Source organism: Gigantopelta aegis, chromosome 6 (assembly GCF_016097555.1).
Source record: "Gigantopelta aegis isolate Gae_Host chromosome 6, Gae_host_genome, whole genome shotgun sequence".
Taxonomy (NCBI): domain Eukaryota; kingdom Metazoa; phylum Mollusca; class Gastropoda; order Neomphalida; family Peltospiridae; genus Gigantopelta; species Gigantopelta aegis.
In genome coordinates, this window is record NC_054704.1 from 4,077,823 (window position 1) to 4,092,086 (window position 14,264).

General features: G+C 37.2%; 1 protein-coding gene across 2 annotated transcripts in view; it reads right to left on the reverse strand.

The window, feature by feature from the left end:
• LOC121373878 (L-threonine 3-dehydrogenase, mitochondrial-like) overlaps nucleotides 1-13,407 on the reverse strand; it is a 47,854-nt gene extending 34,447 nt beyond the window's left edge. Inside the window, exons 1-3 of one of the 2 annotated variants that reach the window (XM_041500665.1) lie at nucleotides 13,342-13,407; nucleotides 9,118-9,310; nucleotides 5,740-5,782 (exon numbers count right to left, since the gene is read on the reverse strand). In XM_041500665.1, coding sequence (XP_041356599.1) covers nucleotides 5,740-5,782; nucleotides 9,118-9,301 — 227 coding nt within the window. In that variant the 5' untranslated portion in view covers nucleotides 9,302-9,310; nucleotides 13,342-13,407. Of the gene's footprint in view, nucleotides 1-5,739; nucleotides 5,783-9,117; nucleotides 9,317-12,542; nucleotides 12,662-13,341 lie in introns of those variants that run through there. The other variant, XM_041500664.1, reaches the window with a different exon arrangement.
• Nucleotides 13,408-14,264: the final 857 nt, after the last annotated feature.

A 14,264-nucleotide genomic window follows, 5' to 3' on the forward strand; every position in this document is an offset into this window, starting at 1 on the left:
TCTCATCGATGACGTCTAGCTCATCAATTGTCGACTATTTCCGGCAAACATTGGAGATCGGCGGAGAAAAAACGGGGAGCGCGGTAGTTGCGTGTTGCGGTTTATGACGGCAAACAATTCATTACGCCGTATATATGATTTGGTGTCCGGTCTCCTTTAACAAGGACACAAGCAGTTACCAGACTCCAGCGACCAACTGCAATGCACTGCAAGTGAGATGAAGACATTGTAGTGTGGTAGATTATGCCATAAATTTAGCTTCCGTAGGATTTGAATGCCCAAATGGAGATAGGGGTGGATTCTGGCTTGGTTTTTTGTAAAGAATTCAAAAATGGACGGTAACAAATTTTCTGACCCCATTAAAGGGGTCAAATGACCCCAAAATTACCTTGACCTTTTTTTGATTGCTGTGAAACATATTTGTGCACATCTCAACAACATATTCCATTATTTCATTGCCTTTAGTGTCTAGACCCATAGTTTTGCGAATGGCAATTCTTTTACGATATGGTTCAAGGTCATATGAGGTCAAGGTCACCAAAAAAGGTAAAGGTCAAATCACAAATACGAGATTTTTATAGTGAAAACAAGATATTTGAGTTTTAGCAAGTCATATTAAAGTACATACTAGTACATGTAACTACTATACATACAATTAGTGTTTTAGATCATCAGGTCAAGGTCATGCACTTAGGTCAAGGTTAACTTGATAAACTAATGTATTTCTGCATTCTTTCAGAGCTTTTATACTTGCAGAATGACTTTAGCAGAGCAGAACCATTTTCCTAACCCCTTAGTTTTCTATTTTCAGGAAGGTAACATGGAAAAATATTATCTTCATGTGTTTCTCTTTTGTCAAGGTCAATCATGGTTCTTGAAATCAGCAGTCTCTTCTTATTTTTCAGGCCATGGTTCATCATAAGCATGCACTGTTGTCATCAGTATAGATTGTATAAAGTAGATGGTAGATAGCTTGTAGATAGCAAATCGAAATCAACATGGCAGATGACATTTCAGCTAGATGTGTCATATGCAACGAGGGAGAGACTTCTGGTCGCTTTGTGACTAATCCTAGCCTTGATATGATCACATCAATCAAGGACTATGCCGTAAAACGAGCTGAACTGGGTGAACCTGAACTAAAGCCTCTAGCTGATTACATAACAAACTTAACTGAACCTGAACTTAATCTGGTTCGGTATCATTTAAACTGTAGAAAAACTGTTGTTAACAAACTGCTTACTGAAAGAGCAGCAAACCGGTCATGTTCCCCGGTTGACATGACAGCTCCGCGTAAAGTTGGACGTCCGTCAACCTCTGGTGATCGAAGTCGGCTTCGTAGAGCAAGCAGTTCAAAACCAAAGGAAAAAATGTGTGTCTTTTCACCATATTCGTATGAAGGTAAGGAAGAGCTTCACATGGTAACAACTGATAACAGAGGACAAACACTTCTCGACATAAAGCAGAAAACAACTGACGACCACGTCAGAACGTGTTTATACAGTCTTCATGAACCCGGGGATGCTCACGCTCAAGAAAAGTGGTATTCAAGTTGCATTCAAGATGCCCTACAGTCACTTCCGGTTGTAAGCACAGCTCAGTCTGATTGCTGACTGAGTTGCTGGCTGAAGCTCTTCTAAAGGCATTTGAGGACACAAACCAAGACCTGGTTGTGTCCTATATTGACAAAATCAGATCCAACCGTTCTGAGCTTCTTCAACAAGACATGAAGACACATAACCATGAAGAGGCGGATACAGTGATCCCACTACATGTTCTTGATATTATCAGAGAGTCGAAGTTTAAAACAATAGACGTGTGGTCTCCTGACACAGATGTACTAGTTCTTCTCATGGACTTGGTCGCAAATGGACATTTAAAGTCACCTACAATCCTTTGCTTTTTGACTGGAAAGGGAGCGAAATATAGGACAATTGATGTGTGTGACCGAGTATCAGCACTAGGAGTAGAAAAGTCAAAGGCTTTGATCGGTTTGCATCACTTCTCTGGTGCAGACTGGGGAGGGAAATTTGTTGGGGTTTCCAAAAAGACATGGATTTCAGTCTTCCTTTCACTACCTCTAAATGATGAAATTGTGCAGACATTTGCTGGCATGGGCCATGAACTGGATGCAGGAGGAGCTACGGAAATACAATTACTAGATGACGGCAATATGCCTGTGAGGTATCGACCAATCGAAAGATTTGTTTGCCAGGTATACTCACCAAAGACCAACATAGGCTCCATTCCTGCTCTGCGATGGGAACTATTCCGTAAAAAAAACCTTGAGGGCGAGAAGCTCCCACCAACGCGGGGAGCACTCCTACCACACATTGCTAGAGCTAACTATATGGCACTAAGAGACAAGTCGTACACTTCATCAATGTCTGAGCTTCCGGAACTTGCCCAAAATGGATGGGAGATCACCTCTAATGGGGATTATCAACCAGTCAGGTGCCTTAAAGAACCAGCTCCCCAAGCAGTTCTAGAGCTCATCAAACGTGGGTGCCGTGGGTCGTGCGATTCTGCTAGCTGCTCTTGCCTCAAAAACGGTCTGTCTTGTACAGCATTGTGTAAATGCACTGATTGTTCTAATGCTAGCAAGGAATTTGATCTCAGCAATGAATCTGATGACATTGATTAAGGTTGAGACTAGCACATGTAAATCAATATGGCACAAAAGCACATACAGTTGATTTGACATGAAACCAACTTGCTGTCGATTGCCGGTATGTCTTTCCGGTATGCCAATGGCTGAAATCAGGTTCTTGAATGACGGTCAGGGTGATCAAGGTACACTGAGTATTCTTATATCATCCAGTTAGTTCAATATTTGACTTGCTTCCGCTAACTTAAAGGAAGATAACGTAGGCCTATCAGATATGTACGATAAGCACATGTGACCTTGACCTTTGAGTGTGACCTTCAGCACCGATGAGCTTAAAATGAGTTTAATCATATTGCCTGATGTTAATACTGTAAGGGCACTCACTTATATCATCAAAATCATTGCATTACATAACATGATTTGCCACTATCTGTAGCAGAATGGTCAGAAAAAGGTCAAGGTCATTAAAAGGTCATATGACCCCTTTAAAAGGACGGGAAAATTTGTTACCATCCATTTTCATGATTATCATATCCAAATAAAACAAAATCCACCCTTAACTCAATTTGGGCATCTAAATCCTACGGAATGACATAACCAACCACACTATTGAGTGCTGTACGCCTCTAGCATGAAGGTCACATGACTAGCCTCAACAGTCTAGTGCTATCTTGTCTCAAACATCACCATGCTGCCCTCAGATTAAACAAGCCTTATTCAATCATTAATAAAACACTAAATTAAGCCTGTATTTTGCCATTCATTTATGCTTTCCAGATGTTCGTCCTCTGGACATTTCGTCCATGTACAATTCATCCACGCACAATTCGTCCATGTACAACAATTCGTCCACCCACCTCGGACAATTCGTCCACTCGATTACAACATTTAGACAAATAAATCTAAAATGTTATTTCTTAGCCATTCAAATGGTAAATTATTTTAGTTTTGTGGTAAATTACTAGTATATGTGTAATAATAAATTTGTAAATTTTTACAATAATCATAAATTGTATTTAATTGTCCCATTCCCTATTATAATTACAATATTATAACTATAATAGACTATGTCTATCAAATTATCCCCATCATACTTGGTAACCCTCCTTCTGCCACTGGCGATGTCACAGATATAGGTATAGTAAAGCTGTTGGGTTAGGTTACAATCTGGCAATTCTATGTCGATATTCCACTAAAATAAAAAGTGTCCATACATTTATTTAGTCCATGGACGTAATATATGGTAAATAACTAATACAATTTTTTTTATAGTGGACGAATTGTCCAAGAACAATTTTTGGTTGTGGACGAATCATCTTGAATTCAACAGTGGACAAATTTTTAGTGGACGAAACGTCCAGAGGATGAATCATCTGCATCCCTCATTTATTAAAGCAAAGAGCAGAATTTAGCTCAGTCCGCTGAGTGCTCACCTGAGGTGCTTATGTCACAGGATCGAACCACCTTAGTGGATTAGGAAACATTTAGCAGGTTTTCTGAGTCAGAATTACCAAATGTTTGATGAATGTGCTCCAGTGGTGTCGTTAAAGAAAACAAACTTTATTAAAGCAAGCATATTAATTACATTATTTTCATTAATTTGCATATTTAATGCACAAAAAGTGCCCTAAAAATGGTGAAAATTCCCCCAATAGTGTTTAGTCTGCTATTCCTTGCCAAATGTCTAAGGAAAACTCTCTATATTAGTATATATGTGTACATGTGTGTGTGCCCCCCTCCCACTTTTTGGCACCTTCCTATGCAAAGCTTCAGGGGTGTTGTACTACAGCTTGAAGGTCATATGACACAATACTTGTGTATGTATGTGTGTGTGTATGTGTGTGTGTATGTGTATGTGTGTGTGTATGTGTGTGTATGTGTGTATATGTGTGCTATGTGAAACTGTAGGTAACAATGAGACCAAGCATTCATAACTGTTTTCACAAAAAGGTGTTAGTGTAAATAAAAATAAAAAGAAGTTTAACAAATTCCAGACAAATTCCATAGATTAAAAACTCCCTTTTATATACTGGTATGAAGATACCTGATGGAACAGCCAAGGTAATGTAATTACATGCGCAGTTCTACCGTTAGTCTCTGAATAACGCGTTATGGATCATTACTTAGTGACAATTAATGCAGGTGAAAGTTCTTACCTTATATGTTCCAGCATTACAAATGAGATTTAATTTATACAATTTGATGATACTGTGTTAATAAATGTAGACAGATTACCATTTATTAGCCATATCTTCCACAAATAAATATCATATTTCCCATGCTATCTTTATGGCATGGGTCATGACTACACCTTGAAGACTGTTACGGCACACTTCTGATTCACTGTCAAAGTTGTAATTGGTAAAACTGAAATCAGTTATTAACATCATTTGGAAATTGTTTTATATTAGTTCCTAAACTTGTTTAATAAATTCCATATGGCACTCTCACTTATGTTATATATATATAATATGTATATTATATTCTACAGAGTGACACTGACAGGCCATATAACAAGAGTAGCTGATACAGAGTTTAATTTGACTGCTATGGCGGGACATTGGTCAGTGTTAAAGTGCTCGCCTGGTGCACGGTCAGTCTATGATTGACCCTCGTCAGTGGGCCCATTGTGTTATTTCTCATTCCAGCCAGTGCATCATGAGTGGTATATTAATGGCTATGGTATGTGCAATCCAGTCTGTGGGATAGTAAATATATTTACTATCCCACAGACTGGATTGCACATGTCATAAAAGTCAAACTTGTTCTATAATAGTGCATGGTAAAGCTATACACACAATATTAGCTCAATAGTTCAAAGCATTGTGAAAAAAAACATCTGGAAAACTATATGTGGGGCAGATGGACAGATGGACATATAAACAGACAGAAGGATGAAACATGAAACCTATAGCCACCTTCTGTTGAACCAGTAGGGGACTAACAAGAGGAGATCACACTTCTGAGTCACAATGGCAGTTGTGGTTGGTAAAATTGACAACATTCAGCATCATTGCAACTGCAATCATTAGATGAAGGACGGAAAATGAAACCTATAATCCCCTCCGGTTGGACTGGCTGGGGACTAACATGAGGAGAATGTATGTTTGAAACCTGTCTGGTGTACTCACCTCAGCAATGCGGCCAGCCCGGAACCCAGCTGTCCCAGTGAACCTGTAACACAAAACACACAATGTTGTTAACATCCAACACGCAATGTCGTTAACATCCAACATGCAATGTCGCTAACATCCAACACGCAATGTCGTTAACATCCAACACGCAATGCTGCTAACATCCAACAAGCAATGTTATTAACATTTCACTTTTCTTTATACTTGTCAGATGCAGATCTAGTAGCTTTTAGTGGAGGGGGGCAAGTTAAAAAGTTTGTTTAATAACACCACTAGAGCACATTGATTAATTAATCATCGGCTATTGGATGTCAAACATTAGGTAATTATGACACGTAGTCATCAGAGGAAACATACTACATTTTCCTATAGGGTGTATACTACCAAATCAAATCCCATAGTAACATGTGTGGCTAAAACTCCTACCTGCAGTGTATCAATCAACATAAATGACACGGATATAAATACTACCACCCGTAAAGTGAATCAGAAAAGATTGAGGGTCAAGCTGCTCATTTCTGAGATAACAGGTCGCATCTATGACTACCCTTGTTCTGCACAAAATTAGAGCTTTTTTTTTTACAGGTACTCCACATGTTTCAAGCACAAGGCTACTTGACACAGTGGTACTAGATGAAATAAAATTGCATACATTTTTGGCCCAGATGAAACAATTTTTTTTCACAACCAACACACTCACATTTATCACCAATCACAGGACTTGTAGTGTTTACTTTTCTATCAAAAGTTTGGTGCACTTCGAACTTTGACCCATCCGGAAGTTATTTGGTTTAGTACTACCTATAGCAGCATGGGATCTTTTTTATGCACTTTCCCACAGACAGAAAAGCACAGACCACGACCGTTGACCAGTTGTGGTGCACTGGGTGGAACGATAGTGGGGTGTAGGCATAAAATTAATGTCATGTAGCTTCGAAATGTTGAAAAACAAGACACCTCACTCCATACACAAGCAAAATGAATTACATGACCAAAACTAGGGTGTGGCGGCTGGGGGTGAGGGGGGCATGGATCCCACATACCCGTTACATATTGGAGAACGTGAGGGCCAGGACACGGAGAGAGTGGCTGCAACATTTCCTGGCTGAAATATTCAAACTCTGCATGTGTACTAGGTATATAATAATAGTCTATACTTTCTGCCACCTGGGTCTTGTTACCCCCACCTTTACCCAAATCTATCCGTCTAAACAGAAGTTGTACCATGTACAATATGTTTAAAATAACACACCCATGCAATATGTGCATCAAAATATAGTTTTAATATGCATTCTAAAAACCCAATTCATTTGCCTAATTGCCTCATTTGCAAAATGCTTTATCCCATTTAATGTTTAAAGATTTGCCAGAAGGTACACATTTATAGGATAATAAACAAGCTTCCATTTCGTATCCCGAATGAAATAATTTACAATTGTCATGAGGTTTAGCGAATGACAATGAAAATTATTTCAAATGAGACACAAATATGATACGAAATGGTAGTGAGTTTAATAGCCTATTTATTACACATAATCAAAAGTAAAGTAAAGTTTGTTTTATTTAACAACGCCACTAGAAACACATAATCAATTTTAATTTAGTCATTGAACTCACTTGACCGACGCCGGTAAGGTCGTAGTGCGCCACTTGACATGGTATGTGCTATCCTGTATGTGGGATAGTAAATATAAAAGATCTCATGCTACTAATGGAAAATGTGATGGGTTTTCTCTCTAAGACTATATGTCAGAATTACCAAATGTTTGACATCCAATAGCTGATGATAAATAAATCAAAGTGCTCCAGTGGTGTCGTTAAACAAGATAAACTTAACTTTTTAGCTATATATGACTGTGTTCCTGTGTCTACTAACAGTTGTTACATGAATGAACAAGCATTCTGAGACGAAACTCTTTGATATGAACCAAGATATATTTAACCATATCAGTAATAATATTTCTTTTAAAGGTAATGCGCATGTTTTGTGGGTTTGATGAAATGGCAGATCAATAAAAAGTGTGCAACCTTCAGGAAGCCAAGCATTCACAAATAATTTGACTGGTCCCATCATCTTCTATCACAATTTGCTTTATCTAATGTTAGGTTTAAAAACCAGTCTAGCAATGGATCACGTGATCTACTGAACATGCCTCATGTGTAGTATGATCACCTGCAGAGTGACACATGACAAACTGTGGAATGAGACCTGACAGTTGATGACCTTCACCTAGTTCACCATAGTAACCAAACATTGTTGCAGTTTAGTTAGGGGATGGGTTGTTGTTAGTTTATATCTCCTAAAGAGTACAGTGACAAGTGTGATATAAAACATCATTAGATAATACATAAATTATATTTAGCCCAAAAACAGGAAAATATTTATGGTCTATAAATATTTATCATTTTACCTACCGTATATTCTAAAAACAAACATAGCTTAAATCATTTATAAACTGTAATCAATCATTTTGATATGACATTACTTACAGTGAGATAACAGTTTCTAAAAACTTTCTAGGTATTTAAAGATAATTACTTCCTGTTGCTATTTCACTACAGACGTATAATATTATTATTGCACTGATATTTTCACATATTTTACTAAACAGTATATAATATAATTACTTACCTTCAGAAATAATACAGTAGTATCAATGTTGGGGTCCTAATATCAGTACTTACCACTATAACAGAACTATAGGCCTACCTTACGTTACAGGAAAATTATTGTACATATCAAGAACAGGATGTTAGTTACTGCACAGTGCATTTCATTTTAACTTGATTTTGGGGATGGGACGTAGCACAGTGGTAAAGCACTCACTTGATACACAGTCGGTTTGGGATCAATCCCTGTCTGTGGGCCTATTGGACTACGTCTGTGGGCCTATTGGACTACGTCTGTGGGCCTATTGGACTACGTCGGTGGTAAATAAAAGATCCATTGTTATAAATGGAAAAATGTAGTGGTTTTCCTCTCTAAGACTATGTGTCAAAATTACCAAATTATTGAGTTGACTTCCTCTCTTATTATCTGTAGGGTTCTTAACCCTATATATATAGGCTATATATAAAATGTGCTAAGTATAACTTCATTGTTTTTGTTTAACAACACCACTATCGGCTATCAAACATTTGACACACCATAGTCTAGCTTATAGAGAAAACCTGCTACAATTTTTCATTAGTAGCAAAGGATCTTTTATATGCACCATACCACAGACAGGATAGCACATATCACAGCTTTGATATACCAGTCGTGGTGCATTGGCTAGAAAAATACAAATATTAGCCTAATGGGCCCACCAACGGGGATCAATCCTACACTGACCGTTCAATGAGAGGCGAGTAAACAGACTAAACCTTTGTTACCTGTGATCAAAATCCTAGGTGGACAGTGGCCATCATCAAAGACATCATTGTTACTGTAACCATGTGAGCGTTGCTTGGCGATCGTGGAGCATGTTGTAACGGTAGCCGCGGGTGCACACTTGTCAACCAGTGACGTGACCACACTGTGAATGCATTTCTTAAACAAGCTGTTCATTTTTATCATCAACTCAATCTGAAACTGAATGTATATATCTTCGTTAAAATATATTGTGCATTTTTAAGGCATATGGCAAATTTTGTTAACTATTTACTATTAAAAAAATAATAATCATTCTAGCCATATTCTTTTCACAATTATTTTTGATTTAGAAAAAAATTAATTCATTCTTATAGCTGCATATATATATATATATATATATATATATATATATATATATATATATGCATATATAGATATTCTTATATCCATGTGTGGTTATTTTAAAAACTATTTGTGATAGATGCCTACAAATTAATCAGTCACATATATCTCTGTACAATTAAACGGGGGAATATTAAACTGCAAATGATGTGCTGTTATTTAACATAAAACAAGTTTAAATTTACTGTTTATTCCAACCCCATTGTAATGTTAAGAAGAGGGAACCTCATCCTAATCATAATCCTAAATCTGACCATGTGCCACATGTGGGATATAACCCAACATGCATGTGCTACATGTGGGATATAACTAAATATGTATGTGCCACATGTGGGAAATAGCCCAACATGCATGTGCCACATATGGGAAATAACTCAACATGTATGTGCCACATGTGGGAAATAACTCAACATGTATGTGCCACATGTGGGGAAATAACTCAACATGTATGTGCCACCTGTGGGAAATAACTCAACATGTATGTGCCACATGTGGGATATAACTAAATATGTATGTGCCACCTGTGGGAAATAGCCCAACATGCATGTGCCACATATGGGAAATAACTCAACATGTATGTGCCACATGTGGGAAATAACTCAACATATATGTGCCACCTGTGGGAAATAATCCAACATGTGACACCTGTTGTGTTTATAACTATAAGCAAGTCAATAAGTGACATGGTCAGTAACATTTATGTACAACAATGACACAGTAGCAGATATATATGGCTAATCAGTGTTTGATCCATATTGTTGTATACTGAGCGGTCAGTGCACTGACCTCATACAGGTAAACCGGCCTCGGTGGCGTCATGGCAGGCCATCGGTCTACAGGCTGGTAGGTACTGGGTTCGGATCCCAGTCGAGGCATGGGATTTTTAATCCAGATACCGACTCCAAACCCTGAGTGAGTGCTCCGCAAGGCTCAATGGGTAGGTGTAAACCACTTGCACCGACCAGTGATCCATAACTGGTTCAACAAAGGCCATGGTTTGTGCTATCCTGCCTGTGGGAAGCGCAAATAAAAGATCCCTTGCTGCTAATCGGAAGAGTAGCCCATGTAGTGGCGACAGCGGGTTTCCTCTCAAAATATGTGTGGTCCTTAACCATATGTCTGACGCCATATAACCGTAAATAAAATGTGTTGAGTGTGTCGTTAAATAAAACATTTCTTTCTTTCTTTCATACAGGTAAACACTCAGCCTAGGTGACTTAATGGTTAAACCGTTAGCGTCATGGCTCACAGACACTGGGTTTGTTTCCCGGAACCAACTTTCACCCGGAGACCTATCACTTGCTTTACAATTATATAAGTACACGAAAATACCTGCATATAAATATAATATGTGACAGAATATTAAATTATTATACAGATAAACATAAATAATAATTCCTGTATGTCAGAAAATGACAGCAACTTGGGAGCTAGCTATATATTAAGTTGATTTTCAATTGCATTATCTTCAGTTAGGGGACTAGTGTCCCCTGCCCCTTCTACCTACTTCCACCCTATGTAAGTTAATAATCTCATATATTCATATTTTTTCTATGTGGTTTGGGGATTTGAATGAATGAATGAATGAATGAGCTTCAAATTCATGCTACCAAAGACTGGGAAATTGGACATTTGTGGGTTTGTTTGTTTTTCATATTGTTTCTCTCGGGTTTTGGAAATTATCTCTTAACTGTATGGGGCAGCAGGTTTATAAATGTAAACTATGTAACACAAGATATCATTGTAGCACAAAGCCAAGGAATGTAATGAAAACAATATTTGGGATATAAAATGGAGTAATATATAATATACAAGGCTTAGTCCATTGCTACAAATATCAAAGTAGTGTGACAACATAATAATTTCAAACATGCATACAAGACCATACGAGTGCATGGGCGTACATGGGGGGGGGGTTCGGTGGGTTCGACTGACCCCCCCTCCCCCCGAAATCGCTTTTTTTAATAATTTAATATATCTGACATTATTATATTTACTCAACATAGAAATATATGCCCAATATCTCTGCAATCTATTTTGGAACCCCCCTTTTCAAACTCCTATGTACGCCCATGGAGTGTCTATATATAGTTAATATACACAGGGCTTCTAGAATTTTTATAAAATCCACTAGCCATGGGATCAATGATTTTAAAAATGTACTAGCCATGATTAAAAATTTACTAGCCCTACTTTACTTAAAGTTAATACAGTTTTACTAAATATTAGTAATAATCAAATATCAATCTGATTAAAATTAGCTCTACTGGTCTTTATGATATTTATGAATGTAAAAAATTCGATAATATCCTGCACTTGCCTCCAAAATAAGATTTTCGAGTTAAAAATGCCCTACAATTAAATTAGCGCCCTGCCCCATCAAAATCCTAGCCAGAACACTGTCCTATATCCATTGATTTTTAGATGTCAGACATTGCAATCTAAATTGCGTGTTTATACTGACAGATAAAAATAATATTCTAATTTTGTTTATTTCCAATGTCATTTACTAATTATTATCATTAATAATTAATTTATGAACAGTGCATACTACTGATGTGCTGTGGTTTCTTATTAATATACTATATAAATAAAACTTTATGCTGAATTGAGTATTGTCTATGCAATACATATATAATACATAGTATTTCAATTGTTAAAATTAGTTACCCTATATTTATTTATTTATAACTTGTTGAATCATGAATTATTTTATTATTTGAAATGTTCCATACATTAATTAAAATTAAAATAATATAGAAATTAAATATTTCATCTACGCAAAAGATAAGATGATGATTAAACAATAATTACTTGTGAATAATAGTATCATCCCATCGAACTTGAAAAGAAATTCCATCGAGTGTTATCTTACAATAAAAATTAAATAACTGATTCAACTTGAAGTGAAGCCAAATAATTTATGTTCAATTTCAATACAGCCGTCGTGGATGATCAATTCCGCATGTAATATAATCTACATAAATATACTTTTATTCAAAATGACAGCATGTAAAAACGTCAACAATAACATTCTACTTACAAAAGGGAGAAAATGTGGTTGAAGTAAACTCAGATTGAGGACGTACGGTTAGTAAATCCGTTTCGGCGTCTGGCACGTGAAAGCAATGACGGGAAGCGCTTGTGGTGGGTTGGGTGCCAATAGCCAATAGAATTGTGTGCAGAGGAGGTTGGTCATAAATGGCGTATTTGATTGGTTAACAATGATTTACGACCTTGATCATTCTATTCGACAAAGTGTATTATGACGAAATACTTCTGAACATAGTTTATTGCAATTCAACAAGAGTTATTTCCCATATATATATATGAAAACGATGATTCACGTCACATTTTAAACCGTAGATTAGTGTGCACTGATTTGGAGAGGATCCGTGTTGTAACGCACCAAATACGGGTACCAAACCGCATCAGTTCACATTCAATGTGACATTGGTCTCAATTCACATATGTCAATCATTTATTTTTACATATGAATTGTACAGACATGAACAATAATATCATGCGATGGAATTCCGCACGTACGGTTTATCTTGATTAACTACGCTTTAGTGTGTTTCTACCGAAACCGGATTGATAAAAAAAAAAAAAAAGTTATCCGCACTGATTGGCGATGTCAATGGCGGAACAAAATGACGATGACAGTGCGGTATTTGGGAAGGGAAGGGAACTGTATTAACGTGTCCACATCCTTACGGTTCTGGCACGCCCACAATGGATTCGGGTTCTGACTTCGCCAGCTCACGATTTCATGGCGGCGGTATTTGGTTTGTCAAGACTATTACACACCCATTTAAGATATTACACCATCTCCAACATACTTTGGAGACTTGTGATTGGTTGCTCCACAGTAATTACTTGGTCGCCACAGCCATTTTTTTTCAAACATATTAATAGTTATTTCTTTGACATTGTAATCGTTTCTTAACATTATTTTGTGGTATACTATAACCAAAAAAGTAAAATAGAGTTAGCATTCAACATTACTATCCAGTTTTTATTAACAGTTTGTATTCATTATCATGCGGACGATTCGTCCACTCGCTCGTACACGATGTGGTAAATAGGTAATGCAAGCCTCCGCGTCAGAAGACTTTATTACCCCCCCCCCCCCCCCCCGGTCATGTTCTCCTTCAATGGCGTAAATTCTATCCACTGTACCCTCCCTTGTCACGTTATCCCCATATGATAATGTTATCCCACATTTTAACTTCGCAGAAAATCGTAATTCCATTTCACAATGGGAAAATCACTGGGTCTAAACAAGGTGTGTTGTTTTAGAAGCGACTTGATTCAACTTGGTGAAACATTTGTCATAATTACTTCTGTACACAGACACATTGAAAGGGAAGGGCTAAAGATTATCTTTATTGGTCATATTGTACTGAAAACATCTTACGACATGTAACATACAGGTAGTTAGCGGTGCAGCTTTGAAATAAGGCGTGTTGTTTTAGACGCTACTGGATCCAACTTGGTGAAACAAGCTTAAGCTAATTACTTCACGATATCACAATAGAGTACACCTGTACACTTAATTGGTAAAGCAAACAGAAACCAAACAAGTTGAAAGGGAAGGGCTAAAGATTATCTTTACTGGGCATATTGTACTAAAAACATCCTACGACATGTAGCGTGAAAGGCGTACATTATAGAAACAAATAATAACTGAATAAATAGAAACACCAAAGAATTATGTCTGCAGAGCATTGTTACAAAAACATCTACCAAGCGTAATCTAATG